The 25,005-nt window shown below is 35.2% G+C and overlaps 1 protein-coding gene across 13 annotated transcripts in view; it reads left to right on the top strand.

The window, feature by feature from the left end:
- Positions 1-25,005, top strand: part of TASP1 (taspase 1) — a 303,516-nt gene that overhangs the window by 32,546 nt on the left and 245,965 nt on the right. For all 13 annotated transcript variants that reach the window (XR_004301276.1, XR_004301274.1, XR_004301277.1 and 10 more), the window contains one exon: positions 13,368-13,488. Coding sequence is in view for 9 of the 13 variants with exons in the window: in XM_032420014.1 (XP_032275905.1) it covers positions 13,368-13,488 (121 nt within the window). In the remaining 4 variants the exon portion in view is untranslated. The remainder of the gene's footprint in view (positions 1-13,367; positions 13,489-25,005) is intronic.

Below are 25,005 nucleotides of genomic sequence, written 5' to 3'. Positions count from 1 at the left end.
ACTGAAGACTTAGCAAAGCTCAGATTTTGCATCAGTAGCTTGATACCTTATTAACTCTTGGGCCAGTGGTTGCAGAAGAGACAGTTCACAGATATGTGTTGATTGGCCCATAGACTAGTTCTTAAAAATTGGAATTGCCAACATTTAAAAATTAGGAGACTCAAAAATCTGGATTTCGAACTTCTCTTGAAAAAATGAGACCTGGCCACATGGAGCACGCATTCTCTCAGTCTCCTAGGGCTGAATGACAGCTGTCACTTTTGACTGTAGGAGGCTTTGTAATTCAGATTGTATTTCAGTTCAGGGTAAAGCTGAAAATAAGGCTTGGACAGATACACCAACTTTTGTCTTGTTGGAAGGGCTGAGAAAATGAATTGATAGTTTAACAGGGATTTCTACCAAAAGTAAGAGTAAAACTGGAATGAGCCTTGATTTAATTTTTTGCAATTGGAATTGGACTGAAATATTAACTTATTATTTTGAAAATGAACTTCAAATCAAACTAAAGACTTCAAAAAATTTCCCACTGAAGCAGTTTGAACCAGAACCAAAGTATCTCCCTCCAAAGAGTTTAGAGCTGGAGCTAAAGCAGACCAAAATACTGTATGACCCAACTAAGCTTGAACTAAATTGTTCCTTTATTTACTTCTTGTCTCAGGAATAAAATATTATTTTCAGTGTTTGTGGCAAAGAATGTACCAGAAATGACCATAAGTACAAGCATATTGCACTGATTTCAAAACTTTGTCTTGCTAAGCTAATTTAGCTTCCAACATCATTTATCTTATCTTGATCTCACTACTTTGTAATGGAAAACATACTTAGAAAAGCCGTTGATTTGCACATAATATTTGTGGCTGCATCTGTGATGATTACCCAGAAAGCTTTGTATGTCCTTTTCAGTAATTCTCTCATTTTATTAATCTTTTTCCACTTCATCTAATTTTTCATCAGTAAAAGTTGAATCTTGGCTCCCAAAGTGGTTAGCTTTTGTAGCCTCTCATAGTTCATTTGTGCTTTCTTGCTTTCTACCTCTTCCATGCTGTTGCTGATAGATGCCTTTATTTTTTAAATTTTAAAAAAGGTTTTATTTATTTATTTGAAAGAGACAGGGAGTGAGAGAGAGAGAGCATGAGTGGAGGGCAGGGGCAGAGGGAGAGGGAGAAGCAGGCTCCCCACCGAGCAGCGAGCCTGATGTGGGGCTTGATCCTGGGACCCTGAGATCATAACCTGAGCCGAAGGCAGACACTTAACTGACTGAGCCACCCAGGCACCCCTATTGCTGATAGATGCCTTTAAAAGCCTCCTCTAGATGGGGTTCACAGAGATAGTGAAGTTAAACAGCTTACGGAGTTCATTTAGGTTGGAGTTTCTCAAGGTGAGGATCGTGGTCCACCTGAGTTAAAATTACTTAAGGTAGCTTGTTAAAAAGAATGAAGATTCCCTGTCTTCACCTCAGATGACCTAAATCAGAATCTTTGGGAATGGGAATCTGGAAATTCTATTTTCTGATTCTTTTTAAAAAACTTTTTTATTTTAAGATAATTGTAGATTCACATGCAGTTGTAAGAAATAATACAGAGAGATTACTTGTATCCTTTACCCCACAATGGTAATAGTTAAAAAAAATTGCAGTTAATCTTTTATTTTCAAAACTATACATTATAGTTTCAAAACTTTTTAATGAAATATAGTATACACATAGAAAAATATGCACATTTATTGTAAGGGATAGCTCCTTGAATTTTTCAGAGTGAATGTATCCTCATGGAACTAGCACCCAGTTAAGGAAACACATTTACAGCCCTCCAGAAGGCTACTTACACCCCCTTCAGTCACTCCGGGGTAAAGCCTGGTCTGAAATGGAATCATGCTGTATGTTAGTCTTTTGTGTCTGCTTTTTTCGGTTGTTAATTGAGGTGAAATTCATAGAGCACAAAATTACTCATTTTAAAGTAATTCAGTGACATTCATACATTCATAATATTGTACCACTACTACCTTCTGTCTTGTTCCAGAAACATTTTTATCTCCCCAAAGGGAATCCTGTACCTTATAAGCAGTTGCTTTCTATTCCCTCCTTTCCTAGCCCCACAGCAACCACCAATCTGCTTTCTGTCTCTATGGATTTACCTGTACAATATGTGATCTTTTGTGTCTGACTTCTTTCACTTAGCATAATGTTTTTAAGGTTCATTCATATTGTAGCATGTGTCAGAACTTCATTTCTTTTTGTAGAGTATTATTCAACATTGTTCATGATTATGCCACAATTTATCCCTTCATCTACTGATAGACATCTAAGTCGTTTCTGTTTTCACAATTGTGAAAAGTGTTGCCGTGAACATTCCTGTACAAGTATTTGTTTGAGTACCAAATCGTGAGGTCATACTGACTGCGTCTTTAACTTTTTGTGAAATCACCAAACTGTTTCCACAGCAGCTGACCCATTTTATATTACCAGCAGCAATGTATAGTTTCTCCCAGCAGCACTTGCTCTTTTTCATCTTTGTGATTATAGCCATCCTCATAGGTATGAGGTGGTACATCACTGTGCTTATGATTTTTATTTCTCTAATGATTAATGATGTTGAACATCTTTTCATGTGCCTGTTGACCATTCATCTATCTTCTTCAGAGAAGTGTCTATTGAAGTCTATTCATTCCAAGTCCTTTGGCCATTTTTAAATTGGGTTGTTTTTTGGTTATTAGGAATTCTTAATATGTTCTAGATACTCTACTACTATTGCAAGTCTGAAGTTATGTCAAAATAAACACTGGCTCCCTGCTAGGTGGGGAGCCTGCTTCTCCCTCTGCCTCTGCCTCTCTCTCTCTCTCTCTGACTCTCATGAATAAAAAAATAAAAAAATAAATAAACACTTGAAAGGAAAAATAAATTGTAATTACCCCTGTAGTTTTCTTGTCTCCTCATTTTAACCCTCTGACCATACCCAGTACCCCGTCTCCTGGCCTGTTTCATTTTTCTCCATCATGTTTACTGCTATGTAATATGCCATCTAATTTATTTAATGTCTTATTGTCTGTCTCCTGTAGCTAGAATGGAAGCTGCACGTGAGAAGGATATTTTTCTGTTTTGCTGTATCCCCATGGTTTACATCACGGTTTTACAAACTATGGCCTGAAAGCCAAATCTGGACTGCTGCCTGTTTTTGAATGGTCTGCAAGCTCAAAACGGTTTTTACTTTTTTAAATGATTGGAAAACAAGTCAAAAGAAGAATAATGTTTCATGACACCAGAAAATTATATGAAATTTAAATTTCCGTGTTTATAAATGAAGTTTTATCGGAACAAAGCCATGCTTATTCCTTTTTGTATTTTCTCTGGCTGCTTTCATGCTACAAAGGCAGAGTTGAGTAGTTGTGGAATTGCCTGTGTGGCCCACAAAGCCTGAACTATATAATGTATCTGGCGCTTTACAGAAAAGATTTGCCTGGCACATAGGTGTCCAATAAATATTTGTTGAATGAATGAAACTTAACCTATACCACCACAGAGGAATCTAAATTGGAAATCTTCCAGTAATCCAGTTCTTGAAAGTTTGACCTTAATTAGCTGCTAAACAAACAAACAAAAAATCCCCAAATGATTTTTTGGTAATACTTTTTCACTGATTGCTATTCATCCTGTAAATAATGAGAATTGATGATAAAATACCAGGGAATTTGTAATTCTTAGGATAGTGTCAGCTAGGCTAGGTGTACTGCACAGGTTTTACCAGTATTAGTTTGAAAAAGACTGTAACAACGTGGGGTATACATCCTGTTTTTATTACTCTGTTTAAGAAAAAGTCAACAAATAGTTCGTTTTAGAAGCTGTTTGTTTTTTCCCTCTTTCTCATCAGCTTTAGATTAATAAAGCTACCTGCTTGTTAATGAAAGCAATAATTAAAATAATTTTGATATCTTAGCATACTTAGAGTAAGAAACCATATTATCACATAATTTCATTCTATATTTTATTCATCTAATGATGTATTTGTTGATTTGCACTAGAATAACAAGGTATGAATACTAACATATTAGTAATTTTCTGTAAATGTCTAACTTCTTAAAGGAAGATTAGAAATTGGACAAACATAAATCATTTTATATAAAAATGATTTTATAATGTGCCAGTCTGGTTTTTGTAAGGCATTTGAAAACTAAATTGTTTGCATCTGTAAGAGCTGTTAATAGAGGTCTCATAATAGATCCCCAGAGGTACAGTATACCCTATAGCCTTGCAAACAGTTCTTATTTTATTTTATGCTTTCAGCAAAGGACATTAAATGGGTAATACAGGTTGTAGTTTATAGTGAAAGAGTAATGTTTTGCAGATCTTTGCCTTGGCTTGGTGTTTTCAAATTTTGTTAATAGGGTTTACATGTCATGATGGGGATGTAGTTCCTACATCTTGGCCTTTCCACCTTCTCTTTGTTGGGTCAAGCAGTCAGAGGGATCTTAATTTGTAAAACTTCTGTCTCTTCTGAAAGTTATGGGCGCCTGGGTGGCTCAGTTAGTTAAGTGGCTGCCTTCAGCTCAGGTCATGATCCCAGCGTCCTGGGATCGAGTCTTGCATCAGGCTCCTTGCTCAGCGGAGAGCCTGCTTCTCCCTCTCCCTCTGCCTGCCTGCCGCTCCCCCTGCTTGTGCTCTCTCTCTCTCACTCTCTCTCTGTGTCAAATAAATAAATAAAAAATCTTAAAAAAAAAAAAGAATTCAGTTTAAAAAAAAAGCTATGGGTCAACAAAAATATTTTGCTTTTAAAATTTCATCTTTTAGAAGCTGAAAATGCTATTGCTTGAGTTTATTTCATTTCTCTTGTTTTAATTGTGAAAAGATTGGATTCTTAATACTCTGTTACATTATTCTGGCATTTCTCTATAAGTGTAACTTGTAAGAATCAATAAGCATCAGCTTAAGAGGGTATAGTTCACAATGATCAACTCTTCAATTTATATCTAGTTGTAATTAGCTCCTGTTCATTCATTCTACAGATATTTATTCAGTACCTACTAAGTGCCAGACATTACGTTAGACATCAGGATACAACACCCAGAAAGACAAATTACTGTACTACGGGCTTAACATTCTATGGAGAGAATTAGACAAACAAAAAGTACATATAATGTCAGGTAGTGAAAGTGCCATAAAGAAGCGTAAGATAGGGGTGCCTGGGTGGCTCAGTCGTTAAGCTAGTCTGCCTTTGGCTCAGGTCATGATCTCAGGGTCCTGGGATCGAGCCCCATATCGGGCTCCCTGCTCAGCGGAAAGCCTGCTTCTCCCTCTCCCACTCCCCCTGCTTGTGTTCCTTCTCTCACTCTCTGTCAAATAAATAAAATCTTAAAAAAAAAACATAAGATAGTAAGAGGAAAAAAAAGGTTGGGAAAGTTGGCGAAATGCTAATAACTTAATAAGGGGAGAGCCTTCTGATACCATTTGAGCAGAGACCTAAATGAAATGGAGGAGAAACCCATGTGAAGATGTTGGGGAAGGGAGTTTTTGGTTAGAGGGAAAAGTACCCTATTATCCCTTCTTATTCCACTTTATTCTTCTTCATAACACATCACTATAGGACATCAGCTATTTATACACGTGTATATATGTGTTTCTGCACACACATGTGCACACAGTCTTTATTTATTGACTTTTTCTCCTACTAGAGCCACTCACTAAACTCAGCATTTCAAAGGAGTAAATGAACAAATGTAAAAGCCCTGAGGTGGGAATGTTCTCTCTGTGCTCATGAAATTGCAAGGAAGTCAATGTGGCTGGTACATAGGATGTGTGAGGGAGGGAGGGGCCAGATCATGTAGGGCCTTGTAAACCTTGGAAATTAGGACTTTAGATTTTATTCTAAGTATTATTGGAAACATTGTAAGTTTTTGAACATGAGAATAACAGGGTCTGACAGATTTTAGGATTGCTTGCTACTGATTGGGCATAATGATTTCTAGTTGTACAAAATGATTCAGGTCAGAAAACAACAAATGACCATTTAAAAAACTTATGTATATTTTTTTATAAGGAGAAAGTATATTGGTGATTAGTTTATATCAAGTGAGAAGTATACTTTTTGTCAGTTTTATCAAAATATAATATACAACAAAATTAGCCAATTTTAAGTGTATAATTTGATGTTATGACAAATGTATACAATCATGTAACCACCAATACAATCATATATAATATTTCCATCACCTCCAAAATTCCCTCTTAATGCCTATCTGCAGGGGATCCCTTTCTTTCAGTGGCCCCTGGCAGCCATTGTCTGCTTTTTATCATAATTTGGCCTTTTCTAGAATTTGGATTAAATAGAATCATATTATATGTGGTCTTTTGTGAGTGGCTTCTTTCCTTTAGCATGATGCTTTTGATATTCCTTCCTATTGTTGGGAAATTAGAGGTTTGTTCCTTAATTGCTGAGTAGTATTTCATTGTGTTGATACATCATAATTTGTTTATCCATTTACTAGTTGATGGGCATTTGGGTTGTTTCCAGTTTTTGGCTGTTCTGATTAAAGCTGATATAAACATTTCTATTCAAGTCTTTATGTGGACATGTGCTTTCATTTTTCTTGGATAAATAGGAGTAGAATTTCTGGATCTATGGTAAGTATATGCTTAACAGTAAAGAAACTGCCAAGCTATTTGCTATTTTCATTCTCATTAGCAATGGATGAAAGTTGCAGTTGTTCCACATTCTTGCCAATACTTGCTATTGTCTGTTTTCTTAATTTTAGCCATTTTTATTATTTTATTTTATTTCATTTTATTTTAAGCCATTTTAGAGGTTATGTAGTGGTTTTAACTTGCATTTGCCTAATGGCTAATGATGTTATGCATCTTTTCATATGTTATTTGCAATCAGTACGTAAAATTGTTTGCTATTAAAAACTCTGGATTGTTTTGTCTTACTAAGTTGTGTGGATTTTTTATATATTCTGGATATGTCCTTTACCTTTATGTATGTTTTGTAAGAATTTTTCTCCCAAGCTGTGGGTTGATTTTTCTTTAAAGAAACTTTTAATTTTAGAACAGTTTTAGATTTACAGAAAAATTAAGAGAATTACCATATACCCAACAGCTGATTTCCCCTATTATTAATGTTTACATTACTATGGTGTATTTTTTACAATTAATGAACCTGATTTGACCCATTAAAATTAACTGAAGTCCATACTTCATTCGGAATTCCTTCATTTTTACCTAATGCAAATGCTTTTTCTGTTCCAAAGTGTTTTTCACCTTAGATTATTATATTTTTCATCTTAGAAGTTCAATTTATTTATTTTTTTTATAGCTTCCTTTTCTTTCCTTTTTACCCTCATGTTTTCCTATACCTATGTGAACATATAGAGTATGTTTATGAGAGCTATTTTAACATTGTTAGCTAGCATTGGAATTGTTAGCTAATTCTATCATCTGTGTCATTTCTGGATTTCTTTTCATTGTAATTTCTTCTGGTTATGAGCCATAGTTTTCTGCTTATTTATATGTCTGGTCATCTTTGGTTTTATACTAATCATTGTGAATTTTATATCTTTGGGAGTTGGCTATTGTTGAACTTTGTTTTGGGACACTTGTTCATGTAAATCATTTTGATTTTTTTGAGGCTTCCTTTACAACTTTATTAGTGCCAGTCTAGAGTAAACTTTCTAAGGCTAATTCGGCCTAATTTTTGTGGCATTACCTCCTGAGACTTTCCCTGATAGCCTCACTCTGGCTGGTGGGAAGATGAACTATTCTCACCTCTGTGTGAGCTCCAGAAATTGTTCAGCTTACTGTTTTCCAGAGCTTCTTCCTATGGTCTTGGTAGTTTCCTAATAAATATATGCAGACTAATACTTATTTAAAGACTCCGAATCTCTGGAGTTCCCTTTGTAGCTCTTTCCTTTTTGTACCCTATACTAGCCTTCCTAGCCTCCTTGAACTCATAACTGTCTCCTCCTGGAAGAATGTTGGCTGTCTTTTGGCTTTCTCTTTCCTGTGCTATGGCCTGGAAAATATCTCTGGGAATTAAGTTGAGGCATCTTGATTTGTGTCTCTTCTTTCAGGATCACAGTCCAGTGCTGGTTATTGATTGAAGTCCATTTGTTACATATTTTGCCTGATTTTCTAGTTAGAAAGATAAATATCATCCCTATTATGCCATAGTCAGAAGCAGAAGTTCAGTAAACATACTTTTGAAGTTATAAATATATATATATATGCATTTTTTATAAATACATATATAAATATATAAATATGTATATATGTATTTTATGTATTTTTTAAATATATTTTTAAATTTTTAAGTAATCTCTGTGCCAAACGTGGGGCTCAAACTTACAACCCCCAGATGGAGTCGCACACTACTGACTGAGCCAGCCAGGTGCCCCTGAAATTATTAATGTATTTTGAAGTAGGAGAAATATTTTTGAAAAAAATTGCTAAGATATCTTTTAATTTTCTTACATACTTTTTCTTATGTATTTTTAAAATGTCAAATTTAAAGCATCATGCAGTAGTCATTTTCAGGATAACTTTGTTCAGTTTGTGATTTCTAATTGGATTATGTTAAAAATTTTGCAGAACTGATTAGCTGATATATTCCATTTCAAAGATTGTTGAGATAGTGTATACACTGGTACAATCTTGCATGTGTATTTTGGGAATTACTACATATAGGTAGCTGCTTTACATTTTTCTCACATTTCAGTTCCTTTTCCACACTTTGAAGATATACATGACTAGGCAAGGGAGGTTATATGCAGTAAAAAAAACACCCAAAAAACCAAAAACCCCAAACCTTTGTAATGTGGTAATTTACTTGCTTATAATCTCTTTTGCTCTGTTCTCAAAATATGAAAAGATCCAGGGCAAGAATTCAGTCTTCATCTGTTTTTAAACCATAATTTTTCTTTGGTTGTGATCTCTTTCCCCAGATTTAATTATGAATGGATTTAGCTAGAAATATTAAGTTGGAAGTCCTTATTCAAAATCCTTATGCTTAATTATGCATACTCTTTCCTCCATCTCATAAAACGCCTTTTCTTATTCATGGTTTTATTTATTTCTCAAGTTTCACAGTTCTGATCCTTTCCCTTCTCTCTCTCTCTCTTTTTTCTATTCCTACTACTATCATTTCCATGCCAGGTAGTTAGTATTTCAAGCCTATGTTGTAAAATAGCCCTCAGTTTGGTCTCACTGATTTCATTCTCCTCTCCTTCCTTCTCATACAACGTGTACATGTCTGTTTGTTTCCTTGACCAAAACACCCATCTCGATTCTCTCTTATACAGAAATCTTGACTGGCTTCTCAATGTTTTTTTAATCAGGTTCAGATTCTGATGAATAGTATGTCTCAATCTTCAGATTTGGCTCCAGTAAATCCTTTTTGCTGAATGTATCTTCTGTGGCTCTGACACTTTCCCATTGCCTGTATGTTGCTCACATCATTTCCACCAACTGGAATTTTCTAGCTTCCTGGCTATGTTCAGGAAGCCTGCTGTTAACTTCTCTGTCTCATAGTGGGCCATTTCCTTTTGGGTGCTGAAAGCATTTATTATCTCATTATTAACTCATTTCTATATAATTATATAGCCTTTTTCCCCCCATCCTGTGATCTTATTTTTAAAATTCTGTGGACTGTTCGGTTATTTAACTGCATTAGGACAAAAACTCTGTTCTCCAATCTCTGACCCCTTTGCTCTAGTTATAGGTACACATTAAGAAGGTTTAATGTTGTGGTCAGTTTTCTTGGATCTTGCAGAAATACAGGAAACTGGGGACATTTGTAGATGATATGAGGCATTTGGTGATCTATAGGTTGATCCAGATTTGCTGTAGTTTCTTAGATAATATTGGTCTTACCTTAGAACAGAGTTAATTTTCTGGATTGACTCAGTATTCTAGAATGTGAGGTAGAGTTGTTCATTTTTATGGACTTTATTTTGGAGTACGCCTTTCATCTATGCAGTGACTCTAAGGAGCGTCAATCTAATCTTTCCATCCCCGGCTCTTTCTTTCTTTCTTTCTTTTCTTTCTTTCTCTTTCTTTTCTTTTCTTTTCTTTTCTTTTCTTTTCTTTTCTTTTCTTTTCTTTTCTTTTCTTTCTTTCTTTCTTTCTTTCTTTCTTTCTTTCTTTCTTTCTTTCTTATGAAGTCTTTTGGGAGTTTGTCCCCATGATGTTTATTTTTATTGTAAGATTTTATATTGTTAGATTTTTTTTTCCATATCTGTGGTTGGAAATCATGTATGATATTATATTGACATAACAAGACTAGTGGTATATATTTTTAAAAACTTTATTCACAGTATTAGAAAAATAAGATAGTGTCTTTCTTTTAGATTGCAAATACATGGCTGACTTTTTTTTTCCATTTTTTAAATTTAAATTAAATTAGCCAACATATAATACATCATTAGTTTTTGATGTAATGTTCAATTATTCATTAGTTGCATATATGACCCAGTGCTCATCACATTGTGTGCCCTTCTGATTCCAGGCCTTTATGTTCTGTGTAGTCTGCTGATACAAGCTTTTTTTTCCTTCATGGTATCTTTTTTTTTTATTTATTTTTTAAAAAGATTTTATTTATTAGAGAGAGAAAGAGAGGGAAGGGAGAGGGAGAGAATCTCAAGCAGGCTCCATGCTTAGCGTGGAGTCTGATGTGGGGCTTGATCTCACAATCCTGAGATCGTGACCTGAGCCGAAATCAAGAGTCGGACGCTCAACCAACTGGGCAGCCCAGGTGCCCCTTCATGATATCTTTTTAAAGATATAATTCATATACCGTAAAATTCACTTTTATAGCATACATTTCACTTGTTTTTAGTATATTCATAAAGTTCTGCAGCTGTCACACCATCTACTTTTAGTTCATCTGAATCACCGCAAAAAGAAACACAGTACATATTAGCTGTCACTCCCCATTCCTCCTTCTGCAACCCCTGGCAATGACTAATCTACTTTATGGATTTGCCTTTCTCGAAATTTCATATAAATTGGATCATCTGGTATGTGATCTTTTGTGACTGACTTCTTTGATTAGCATTATGTTTTTAAGGTTCATCCATATTTTGCCATACATCAGTACTTCATTACTTTTTATTGCTGATTAATACTCCATTGTATAGATATACCATGTTTTACTTACCCATTCATCAGTTGGTGGGCATTTGAGTTGTTTCCAGAAATGCTGGCATATGAGTATTAAGTAAGCTGTTGTGAATATATGGGTACAAGTTTTGTTTAGACAATTCACTTCTCTTGGGTATATACCTAGAAGTGGAACTGTCGGGTCAAATGGTAACTTTATGTTTAAGTTTTTGAGGGGTTTCCAGATGTTTTCCAAAGTGGCTGTACCATTTTACATTCCCATCAGCAGTGTGTAAGGGTTCTAATTTCTTTATATCCTTGCCAACACATCTGTCTTTATGATTCTTTTTGATGTTATTTTAAGTGGAATTGTGGGTGTGAAGTAGTAGTTTGTTGTGGTTTTGATTTGCCTTTCCTTGATGAGTAATGATGTTGAGCATCTTTTCATGTGCTTATTGGCCATTTATATACCTTCTTTGGAGAAATGTTCATTCATATCCTTTATCCATTTTAAAATTGTGTTTTTATTTTAGAATTGTGGGAAGTTTTTATATATCCTGGATACAAATTTCTTACGGATAAATGATTTACAGTCCCCCTGCCCCCATTCTGAGTGTTTTTTTTTTTTTTTACTTTTATTGTGTACTTTAAAACTCAAAAGTTTTAATTTGATGACATCCAAATTCTAGTTTTTTCTTTGTTGCTTGTGCTTTTAGTTTCATATCTAGGAAACCACTGTCTAATCTGAGGTCATAAACATTTGCCGTAATGTTTTCTTTGAATGGTTTTATAGTTTTAACTCATATTTAGGTCTTTGATCCACTTGGAGTTAATTTTTGTACATGGTATGAGATAGAATCCAACTTTGTTCTCTTGGATTGAATATCCATAGTCCCAGCTCCACTTACAGAAAATACTACCCTTTGTTATTGAATTGTTCTGGCATCGTTGTTGAATTGACCATAAATATAACGCTTGTATCTGGACACTCAGTTCTATTGCATTGATCTATATGTCTGTCCTTAGCTATATCACACAGTCTTGATTACTGTAGTTGTGTAGTAAGTTATAAAACTTAGAAGTGTGAACCCTTCGATTTTATTTTTCTTTTGAAGATTGTGATTCTGAGTCCCTTGCATTTCCTTATGAACTTTAGGGTTAGTTTGTCAGTTTCTGCAAAAAAGGTAGTTAGGATTTGATATGGGATTGTGTTGAAGCTGATCAATTTTGGAGAGTATTGCTATCTTAAAGACATTAAACCTTTTGATCTATGTACATGGGTGTCCTTACATTTATTTAGGTCTTCTTTAATTTTTTCTTAACATGTTTTATAGTTTTCAGTGTATGAATCTTCTACTTCTTTTGTTGAATTTATTCCTAAGTATTTTATTCTTTTTGATGTTATTGTAAGTGGAATTGTTTTCTGAATTTGATCTTCACATTGTTCATTGCTAATATGTAGAAATAACAGTTGATTTTTGTATATTGATCTTGTATCTTGAAACCCTTTTGAACTTGTTTATCAGTCCTAATAGTTTTTTAGTGGAGTCCTTAGGACTTTCTGTATACAAGATCATGTCCTCTTCTACTAAGAGATAATTTTACTTTTTCTTTTCCAATATAGACGCTCATTATTTCTTTTTCTTGCCTAATTGTTTTGTCCAGAATATCCAGTATAATGTTGAATAGAAGTGATGAGAGTGAACATTGCTGTATTATCCCTGATCTTAAGGGAAAACATTCAGTTTTTCACCATTAATTATTATGTTCGCTCTGGACTTTTTGTAGATGTCCTTTATCATATCATATATAGGAAGTTCCCTTCTATTTCTAGTTTGTTGAGTGCTTTTCTCATGAAAGGGTGTTGGATTTTGTTAAATGCTTTTTTTGTGTTTATTAGTATGATCCTGTTTTTTCTATTTAGTTTATTTTTTTAAATTTTTTTCTTTATTAACATGGTGTATTACATTAAGTTTCACATATTAAAACCAAACTTGCTTCCCTGGGATCCCTCTCGTTCATGGTGTATAAGACTTCTATGTTTTGCTGCATTTGGTTTGCTAGCATTTTCTTGAGGATTTTTGCGTCTATAGTCTCAAGACATATTAGCCTGTAGTTTTCTTTCCTCATGATGTCTTTGTCTTGTTTTGGAATCAGGGTAGTACTGGTATCGTGCAAGGAATCGAGAGTGTTCTTTCCCTTTCTAGTTTTTGGAACAGTTATAAAGGATTGACATTAAATCTTCTTTAAGACTAATGGTATTTTAATTTTTGTTTTTATCTCTTAGGATTCTCCTTTTACAAATGCAGGAATGGGATCTAATCTAAATCTCTTGGGTGAAATTGAGTGTGATGCCAGCATAATGGATGGAAAATCCTTAAATTTTGGAGCTGTTGGAGCACTGAGTGGTATGTGGACATTATAACACATTATCTCTATTCTCTAAAGAACTATGAATATTACCATATGATGCCTCCTAAAGACTTAGTCAATCTAGTGTTTTCTACCATTCTTGCTTGGAGTAGTATTGAAAACAACATTGTTTTCTCTTATTGAATTTAAAACATGAAGTCTTAGCTTTGAAAAGTTTTAAAGAAAATAGTAAAAAAGCTTATGTTCAAGTCTTTGTTAGAGGTTGATCATTCTCCTCCATCCCATTGAAATTATAGACATTTAACCTATGAGTTAGCATATTCTATTAATTTTATGATTATTTGAAATACACAAATAATATATTTTTTTGTTAGAAAATTCAAATGATGTAAATAAAATTTGCTGTTGCTCTTCCAAATCTTTCCTTCTCATCCCTTTCTCCTTGAAGGGGTTTAACCAGTAAAATACAGTGCATTTATCTATATTTTTGTGTAATAGAAACGCAGTTTCATACATGTATTTTTTAAAAAAATATATGTACGTATTATTATGAAACTTTCTTTTTTCTTTAACTAGGATGTTTTAGAGATTTTTCCCACATCAGTACATATAAGATACATCTAATATTTTACAAATACACATGAAATGCACATATTTTAATTATAAAGCTGCATGAATTTTTAAATGTATACAGCTATGTAAACCATTACCCAGGTCAAGCTATAAGACATTTCCATGTCAAAATACAGAACATTTCCAGGGTGCCTGGGTGGTTCCGTTGGTTGAGCATCAGATTCTTGATTTCAGCTCAGGTTATGATCTCAGGGTCCTAGGATCTAGCCCCATGTTGGGTTCCTCGCTCCGCACTAGCACGGAGTCTGCTTGTTCCTCTTCCTCCCCTGTTTGTGCATGCTTTCTCTCTCTCAAATAAATAAATAAAATCTTAAAAAAATACAGAACATTTCTATAATCCCAGAAGAGTTCTTTATGCCTCTTCCTAGTCCATACCTCTTATACTCTGCTCCTGCCTTCCCTCCTCCTCCTGTTCTCCCTTAATTTTGACTTTAGGTACCATAGATTAATTTGCTTGTTCCTGAAATTTATATGAGTGGAATGATACACCTCTGTGTCTGTTTTTTTTTTTTTTTTTGCTTAATACTATGCCTGTGAGATTGACCCATGTTTTGTGTCACAGTAATTTTTTCTTTTTATTACTTAGTAGTATTTTATTGCATGAATATATAATATATAATAAATTATCTGTTCTCCTTTAGAGGATATTTGAATAGTTTCTAGTTTTTGACTGCGCCAGTGAATATTCTTGTACATGTCTTTGATAGACATATGTACTTAATTCTCTTGGTTATAAACCTAAGATTTGGAATGATAAGTTTATCATTAAGATCCTATCCTTAAGATCAGGGATAATACAGCAGTGTTCACTCTCATCACTTCTGTTCAACATTATACTAGATGATAAGTTTAGGTACATAATGTGCTTTGCTTTAGTTGATACTGCTGGACAGTTTTCAAAAGTAGTTGTTACAATCTATACTCCCACCAGCAGTGTATGAGCATTTTAGTTACTCTACATCAGGGCCAACATTTGGTATTGCTATTCTTTTTAAAATTCATCCATTTTGGGGTGCCTGGGTGGCTCAGTTGGTTAAGCGTCTGCCTTTGGCTCAAATCATGATCCCAGGATCCTGGGATTGAGCCCCACATTGGGCTCCCTGCTGGTGGGGAGCCTGCTTCTCCCTTTCCCTCTGCCTGCCGCTCCCCCTGCTTGTGCTCTCTCTCTCTTATAAATGAATAAAATCTTTAAAAAAAATAAAATTCATCCATTTTGGTATGTGTGCAGTGGCATTATTGTTTTAATTTGAGTTTCTCTGGTGACTAATGATACTGAGAACCTTTTGATATACCTGTTGGCCATTTAGATATTCTTGTTGTGCAGTGTATGTTCAAAAGTCTTTTGCATATTTTTTATTGGATTATCTTTTTTCATTGATTTGTTCAAATACTTTATATATTTTAGATACAGATCCTTTGTCAGATACTGTATTATGTATATCTCCTCCTAGTCTGTGGATGACCTTTTCACTCTTTTAATGCTGTCTTCTGATGAACTGAAGTTTTTAACTCTTACGTAGTTTAAATTACCAACCTTTTATTTTATGGTTATTTTTAAAATATTTTATTTAAGAAATCTTTGTCTACCCAAAGTTATGAAGATTGTCTCTGTTGTTTTCTTTTAATTGTTTTTTTTTTTTTTTTTTTTAACGTAAGCTTTACACCCAATGTGGGGCTTGAACTCATGACCTGGAGATCAAGAGTCACATGCTCTCCTGACTGAGCCCACCAGGCATCCCTAATAGGTTTTTTGTTTTTGTTTTTGTTTAGTTCTATTGTTTTTTACCCTTCACATTTAGCTCTCTTATCAAGCTCAGATTAATGTTAGTGTATGTGAGATAGGAGCTGACATTACTTTTTTTTCTCTTACGGATATCCAGATGGTTCATTGCCATTGTTAATAGAAAGGACAGTGTTCTCCTCACATAACTGTGTTGGCAAATCAGGTGACTGACTATACGTGCAATGGCTTGTTTCTGTACCCTCTATTCTATTCCATTGTCCTATTTATTGCCAATGCCATACTGTCTTGATTACTATAGCTTTATATTCTTTGTATCTGCTGATATGTATGTATATTCTTGATAACTGGTACTATAAGATTTTTAACTTCCTTTTTTTTTTTCCTTTAAGATTATATTGGCTATTCTAGGTGTTTGGCCATTTTCATAAAATTTTTGAGTCAGCTTGTCAATGTCCATAATAAAACCCTGCTGGGATTTTGGTTGGTATTGCATTGAATATATAGAATCATTTGTGGACAATTGATGTCTTAACAATATTGAATATTCCAGCCTACAAACATAGAATATGTATATTTATATAAACATTACTCTTTTTTTCTCAGCATTGTTTTATGGTTTTCAGTATAAATGTCATGTATATCTTTTATTAGATTTATTCTAGATACTTAGTTTTTTGATGTTATTATACAGTATATATATTTAGAATGTCAATATCTAATTGTTTTATTAAATTTAGAAATATAATTGAATTTTGTATATTGGCCTTGAATTCACTAGCCTTGATGAAGTTATTCTATCACTTATTCTAGCATTTGAAAAAATAGGTTCCCATGGAATTTCTATATACACAATTATATTACCTATGACTCATGCAATTTTGCTTTGTCCTTTCCAATATGTAAACTTTTCATTTGGCCATGACATTCAGGGCAATGTTGAATATAAGTGGTGTTAATGTACATCTTTGCTTTGTTCCTGATCTTAGTAGGAGAGCATTAAATATTTCATCATTCTGTATGCTCTGCTAGCTTTTGGACTGTCATAGATATTCTTTATCAGATTGAGGAAGTTCCCTTCTAATCTTAGTTTGCTGATAGTTTTTATTATAAATGGGTATTGAATTATCATTAAGTGCTTTTCTGTGTCTGTTGAGATAAAGATTTTTCTCCTTTATTTTGTTAAATATGAAATTTGTGATTGATTTTTGAATGTTCCCTTGGCATAAAGTCTTCTCGGTCATATTTTTATCTTTTTATATTCTGCTGGGTTCAAGTTGTTGATGTTTAAGATTTTGACATCTATGTTCATGTAATAGATTGGCCTTAATTTTCCGTTCTTGTAATATTATTTTCAGGTTTTGGAATCATGTTATGGCTGACCTCACAAAATGAATTGGGGATTTTTTTTTCCTCTTTGAAAGAATTTGCATGTGATTGGAATGATTTCTTCTGAGAATTCATTAGTTATTCTAAATTAGTGGAGTTTTCTTTTTGGGAAGTTTCAAAAAATGGATTCAATTTCTTTAACAATTATAAGATTATATTTTCCTCTCATGTGTCTTTGTAAAGGAATTTGTCTTTTTCATAGGAGTTGTCAAATTTATTTACCTAAGGACTTTTTAGTTAGCTTTTTTTTTTTTTGATTTCTAGTTTAATTTCACTGTGGTCAGAGAACATCCTCTATATGATTCCAGTCCCTTGAAGCTTTTTGAGACTTGCTTTATGGCCCAGTTTATGGTATGTTTTGTTAAGCCTTCCATGTGAACTTTAAAAGAGTATATGTTTTGTAGTTGTTGGGTGTATGTTCTATATGTGCCAGTTTGGTCAGTTTGGTTATTCACTTGTTCCAGTCTTCTTTATCCTTTCTGGTTTCTCTGATAGGTAAGAAAGAGTATATCAATTAGTTTTAATTTTAATTTTAATTTCTTTCATTATGAAATTTTATTAGTAATGAAATTTCATATGTTTAAAGGCCATTAGCATTTCTCTGTGAACTGACTGTTCCATATCTCTTGTGGCTTGCCTTTTAACTTTACTTACAATGTGCTTTATTATATTAGAATTTAAAATTTTTGTCAAACTTATTGTTCTTTTGTGGCTTTTGTATTTTGCATTTCTTAAGGTTTCCCTCATAATTATAAGTATAGTCACCTATCTTTTCTTCTAATACACTTATAATTTATTTTTCATTTACTTCTTTAATGCATTTTTTTTCTGAAATAACCAACAAAACATAATCTTGAATAATAACAATAATAATAACTATTGTTCATTGGGTGACTGTTACATACCATGCATTGTTCTCCAGTAGTTTATATATTCAGTCATTTAGTTCTCACAGTTACCTTTTGAGGACACTACTTTTATCCCTATTTCACAGATAAGGAAACTGAAATGCAGAAGAGATTTAGTAATTTGCCCAAGGTTACTGTATCAGTCTGGGTCCAACTAGGAAATGAATCACATAGTAGATTAAATAGGGGAAGTTTAATATAAAGAGCTGTTAAACAGTGATAGGAGAGTAACTATACAAAGATGGAAACAGAACTCAAAATGTATTCTGGGGCAGAGGGAGAATACCCGTGTAAGGAAAAACTTGGAAGGAGATTTGGACCTCATTGAAGAAGGTGTGGTTGCAGCCCACTGCCTAGCAGAGAAGTTGCTGGATTACCCAGGCCACAGTCACCGTAAGACCAGGAACAATCCTGCGGGGCACAGGTGAGCTCAGGCCCATAGGTGGGCACATGGGGATGAGGAATCTATGTGAATTGAACCTCTGTTCCACAGGATAAAGATTGGGTTTTTGACTCACCAGACAGCCCTGTCCCCATGGGACACTTCACTTTTTGTGCCTTTGAGGTGGAGAAGGTTTGTGACTTGAGCTGGGCACAGTTCTGTTTTTCTGGGGGCTGTCAGCTAGGCTGCTGTAGCCTGAATCAGGAGCTGGAGAAAACATGTGGTGGCCAAATGCTGGAGAAAGCTGCACCCTGCAGGCACTTAGCACTGGGGAATACCATGTGGGCCAAATAGTGAAGAAAAACAGACACTCTCCAGGCCTGCCCAAGAAGCCACCCGTTCCTCCTACAGTGTGTCTCCAGTGCCCTCTACTGACAAAGCTACCAGTGTGCCAGCTGGCAAAGCAAACATATTTAAAGGGCCCATATCCATTTTCACAGATCAGGCAGTGAAGGGAGAATTTGTAGCTGAGAAGCAGTAGATAGGTACAGTTATAAAACAGTCTGACTCCCATCACTCTGTGTTCTCTCTACCTCTCACATAGAGTCAGTCTTTTTCTACTCATTTGAAATACTGTCTATGTCATGTATTAAATATTCAAATGCTTTTGTGTCTGTGTCTGAACTTTAGCTTTATTCTGTTCCGTTGATATATTTGTCTGTTTGTACTCAAACCACACTCTTTTAATTAAGAATAGTTGTTAATAAGAAATGGTATCGTGAAGGGTGAATACCTCTTCATTTTTTCCCAAAGTTTTCTCTTCCTGATGAATTTAAGAGTCAGCTTGTTATCCTTTTGAAGTTTGATGGAGAATTTGTAGATTTGAATTTATAACTTAATTGACAATTATCAAAGTCTTTAAATATTACATCATTATATACAGAGATATATTTTAAGAGCTAGTATAGAGATCTGAGCTTTTCCTTTATTTGGTATTTCATACGTTTTTTTTGGTGGCGTGTTTTTGTTGTTTAGCTAAATAGTTTTGTTTTGAGTCAATATGGTGGCCTTCGGGGTACCTGAGTAGCTCAGTCAGTTGGGCAGCTGCCTTTGGCTCGGGTCGTGTTCTCAGGGTCCTGGGATGGAGCCCCACATACCACTCCCTGATGAGCCAGGAATCTGCTTCTCCCTCTGTCCTTCTCCCTGCTCATTCTCTCTCTCTCTCTCAAATAAATAAATAAAATCTTAAAAAAAAATGGTGACCTTAATTTGAGTTTTAATGATCTTTTTATATCCCACTGCTGATTTTTTTGTGTGTGTTTTTGGTACTGATGGTGTCCTGAGAGGTATCCATTGGTTAGTGGTTAAGGGTGTGGTCTCTGGCATTAGCTGCTTTTTTTTTTTTTTTTTTAATTTTTTTTATTAACATATAATGTATTATTTGTTTCAGGGATACAGGTCTGTGATCCATCAGTCTTACACAATTCACAGCGCTCACCATAGCACATACCCTCCCCAATGTCCATCATCCAGCCACCCCATCTGTCCCACCCCCCTCCACTCCAGCAACTCTCAGTTTGTTTCCTGAGATTAAGAGTCTCTTATGGTTTGTCTCCCTCTCTGGTTTTGTCTTGTTTCATTTTTCCCTCCCTTCCCCTATGATTCTCTGTCTTGTTTCTCAAATTCCTCATTTGAGTGATATCATATGATAATTGTCTTTCTCTGATTGACTTATTTTGCTTAGCATAATACCTTCTAGTTCCATCCACGTCATTGCAAATGGCAAGATTTCATATTTTTGATGGCTGCATAATATTCCATTGTATATATATACCACTTCTTCTTTATCCATTCAGCTATTGATGGACATCTAGGCTCTTTCTGTACTTTGGCTATTGTGGACAGTGCTGCTATAAACATTGGGGTGCACGTGCCCCTTCGGATCCCTACATTTGTATCTTTGGGGTAAATACCCAGTAGTGCAATTGCTGGGTCATAGGGTAGCTCTATTTTCAACTTTTTGAGGAACCATCATACTGTTTTCGAGAGTGGCTGCACCAGCTTGCATTCCCACCAACAGTGTAGGAGGGTACCCCTTTCTCCACATCCTCGCCAACATCTGTCGTTTCCTGACTTGTTAATTTTAGCATTCTGACTGGTGTGAGGTGGTATCTCATTGAGGTTTTGATTTGGATTTCCCTGATGCCCAGTGATGTTGAGTACTTTTTCATGCGTCTGTTGGCCATTTGGACGTCTTCTTTGCAGAAATGCCTGTTCATGTCTTCTGCCCATTTCTTGATTGGATTATTTGTTCTTTGGGTGTTGAGTTTGATAAGTTCTTTATAGATTTTGGGTACTAGCCCTTTATCTGATATGTCATTTGCAAGTATCTTCTCCCATTCTGTCAGTTGTCTTTTAGTTTTATTGACTGTTTCTTTTGCTGTGCAAAAGCTTTTTATCTTGATGAACTCCCGGTAGTTCCTTTTTGCCCTTGCTTCCCTTGCCTTTGGTGATGTTTCTAGGAAGAAGTTGCTGCAGCTGAGGTCGAAGAGGTTGCTGCCTGTGTTCTCCTTTAGGATTTTGATGGACTCCTGTCTCACAAGGAGGTCTTTCAACCATTTGGAGTCTATTTTTGTGTGTGGTGTAAGGAAATGGTCCAGTTTCATTCTTCTGCATGTGGCTGTCCAATTTTCCCAACACCATTTGTTGAAGAGACTGTCATTTTTCCATTGGACATTCTTTCCTGCTTTATCGAAGATGAGTTGTCCATAGAGTTGAGGGTCCATTTCTGGGCTCTCTGTTCTGTTCCATTGATCTATGTGTCTGTTTTTGTGCCAGTACCATACTGTCTTGAGGATGACAGCTTTGTAATAGAGCTGGAAGTCCGGAATTGTGATGTCGCCAGCTTTGCTTTTCTTTTTCAACATTGCTCTGGCTATTCGGGGTCTTTTCTGGTTCCATAAATTTTAGGATTATTTGTTCCATTTCTTTGAAGAAAGTTGATTGCTTTGAATGTGTAGATTGCTCTAGGTAACATTGACATTTTCACAATATTTGTTCTTCCAATCTATGAGCGTGGAACGTTTTCCATTTCTTTGTGTCTTCCTCAATTTCTTTCATAAGTATTCTGTAGTTTTCTGAGTGCAGATTCTTTGCCTCTTTGGTTAGATTTATTCCTAGGTATCTTATGGTTTTGGGTGCCATTGTAAATGGGATCGACTCCTTAATTTCTCTTTCTTCTGTCTTGTGGTGGTGTATAGGAATGCCACTGATTTCTGTGCATTGATTTTATATCCTGCCACTTGACTGAATTCCTGTATGAGTTCTAGTAGTTTTGGGGTGGAGTCTTTTGGGTTTTCCACATAAAGTATCATATCATCTGCAAACAGTGAGAGTTTGACTTCTTCTTTGCTAATTTGGATGCCTTTTCTTTCTTTTTGTTGTCTGATTGCTGAGGCTAGGACTTTTAGTACTATCTATGTTGAATAGCAGTGGTGGTAGTGGACAACCCTGCCATGTTCCTGACCTTAGGGGAAAAGCTCTCAGTTTTTACCCATTGAGAATGATATTTGCTGTGGTTTTTTCATAGATGCCTTTTATGATATTGAAGTATGTACCCTCTATCCCTACACTGTGAAGAGTTTTAATCAAGAAAGGATGCTGTACTTTGTCATATGCTTTTTCTGCATCTTTTGAGAAGATCATATCGTTCTTGTTCTTTCTTTTATTAATGTATTGTATCACATTGATTAATTTGTAGATGTTGAACCAACCTTGCAGCCCAGGAGTAAATCCCACTTGGTCGTGGTGAATAATCCTTTTAATGTACTGTTGGATCCTATTGGCTAGTATTTTGGTGAGAATTTTTGCATCCATCTTCATCAAGGATATTGGTCTGTAATTCTCCTTTTTGATGGGATCTTTGTCTGGTTTTGGGATCAAAGTAATGCTGGCCTCCTAAAATGAGTTTGGAAGTTTTCCTTCCATTTCTGTTTTTTGGAACAGTTTCAGAAGAATAGGTATTAATTCTTCTTTAAATGTTTGGTAGAATTTCCCTGGGAAGCCACCTGGCCCTGGGCTCTTGATGTTGGGAGATTATTGATTACTGCTTCAATTTCCTTAGTGGTTATGGGTTTCTTCAGCTTTTCTATTTCTTCCTGGTTCAGTTTTGGTAGTGTATATGTCTCTAGGAATGCATCCATTTCTTCCAGATTATCTTAATTTGCTGGCATATAGTTGCTCATAATATGTTCTTATAGTTGTTTGTATTTCTTTTTTGTTGGTTGTGATCTCTCCTCTTTCATTCATGATTTTATTTATTTGGGTTGTTTCTCTTTTCTTTTTGATAAGTCTGGTCAGGGGTTTTCAGTCTTATTAATTCTTTCAAAGAACCAGCTCCTAGTTTCATTGATCTGTTCTACTGTTCTTTTCGTTTCTATTTCATTGATTTCTGCTCTGATCTTTACTATTTCTCTTCTCCTGCTGGGTTTAGGCTTTATTTGCTGTTCTTTCTCCAGCTCCTTTAGGTGTAGGGTTAGGTTGTGTACTTGAGACCTTTCTTGTTTCTTGAGAAAGGCTTGTATTGCTACATACTTTCCTCTTAGGACCGCCTTTGCTGCATCCCAAAGATTTTGAACAGTTGTGTTTTCATTTTCATTTGTTTCCATGAATTTTTTAAATTATTCTTTAATTTTGTGCTTGACCCATTCATTCTTTAGTAGGATGCTCTTTAGCCTCCATGTATTTGAGTTCTTTCTGACTTTCCTCTTGTGATTGAGTTCTAGTTTCAAAGCATTGTGGTCCGAAAATATGCAGGGAATGATCTCAGTCTTTTGGTACCAGTTGAGACCTTATTTGTGACCCAGGATGTGATCTATTCTGGAGAATGTTCCATGTGCAGTAGAGAAGAATGTGTATTCTGTTGCTTTGGGATGGAATGTTCTGAATATATCTTAAAGTCTTATCTGGTCCAGTGTGTCATTTAAAGTCTTTATTTCCTTGTTGATCTTTTGCTTAGATGATCTGTCCATTTCAGTGAGGGAATGTGAAAGTCCCCTACTATCATTGTATTCTTGTCGATGTGTTTCTTTGATTTTGTTACTAATTGGCTCATATAATTGGCTGTTCCCATGTTAGGGGCATAGATATTTACAGTTTTAGATCTTCTTGTTGGATAGACCCTTTAAGTATGATGTAGTGTCCTTCCGCATCTCTTATTATATTCTTTGGTTTAAAATCTAATTTGTCTGATATAAGGATTGCCACCCCAGCTTTCTTTTGGTGTCCATTAGCATGGTAAATGGTTTTCCACCCCCTCATTTTAAATCTGGAGGTCTCTTTTGGTCTAAAATGAGTCTCTTGCAGACAGCATATCGATGGGTCTTGTTTTTTTATTCAATCTGATATGCTATGTCTTTATTTATTCATTTATTTATTTTCAAGATTTTATTTATTCATTTGAGAGAGAGGATACAGAGAGAGACCATGTACAGGAGGAGAGGCAGAGGGGGAGGGAGAAGCAGGCTCCCTGCTGAGCCAGGAGCCCGATGTGGGGCTCAATCCCAGGACCCTAGGATCATGACCTGAGCCAAAGGCAGACATTTAACCATCTGAGCCACCCAGGAGCCCCTGATACCCTGTGTCTTTTGATTGGGGCATTTAGCCCATTTACATTCAGGGTGACTTTTGAAAGATATGAATTTAGTGCCATTGCTTTGCCTGTAAGGTGATTGTTACTGTGTATTTTCTATGTTCCTTTCTGGTCTATGTTACTTTTAGGCTCTGTCTTTGCTTATAGGACCCCTTTCAATATTTCTTGTAGGGCTGCTTTGTGTTTGTAATTCCTTTAGTTTTTGTTTGTCCTGGAAGCTTTTTATTTCTCCTTCTATTTTCAATGACAGCCTAGCTGGATATAGTACTCTTGGCTGCATATTTTTCTCATTTAGTGCTCTGAATATATCATGACAGTCGTTTCTCGCCTGCCAGGTCTCTGTGGATAGGTCTGTTGCCAATCTAATGTTTCTACCATTGTAGGTTACATATCTCTTCTCCCGAGCTGCTTTCAGCTCTTTGTCTCTGAGACTCGTAAGTTTTACTATTAGATGTCGGGGTGTTGACCTATTTTTATTGATTTTGAGAGGGCTTCTCTGTGCCTCCTGGATTTTGATGCCTGTTTCCTTCCCCAAATTAGGAAGTTCCTTGCTATAGTTTGCTCCAGTATACCTTCTGCCCCTCTCTCTCTTTCTTCTTCTTTTGGGATTCCAATTATTCTAATATTGTTTCGTCTTTTGGTATCACTTATCTCTCAAATTCTGCCCTCGTGATCCAGTAGTTGTTTGTCTCTCTTTTTCTCAGCTTCCTTATTTTCCATCATTTGGTCTTCTATATCACTAATTCTTTCTTCTGCCTCATTATTCTTAGCAGTTAGAGCCTCCAGTTTTGATTGCACCTCATTAATAGCCTTTTTGATTTCGACTTGGTTAGATTTTAGTTCTTATAT

The sequence above is a fragment of the Phoca vitulina genome, unplaced genomic scaffold (genome assembly GCF_004348235.1).
Source record: "Phoca vitulina isolate PV1807 unplaced genomic scaffold, GSC_HSeal_1.0 scaffold22, whole genome shotgun sequence".
Taxonomy (NCBI): domain Eukaryota; kingdom Metazoa; phylum Chordata; class Mammalia; order Carnivora; family Phocidae; genus Phoca; species Phoca vitulina.
This window is presented reverse-complemented; position numbering and strand designations above follow the sequence as displayed.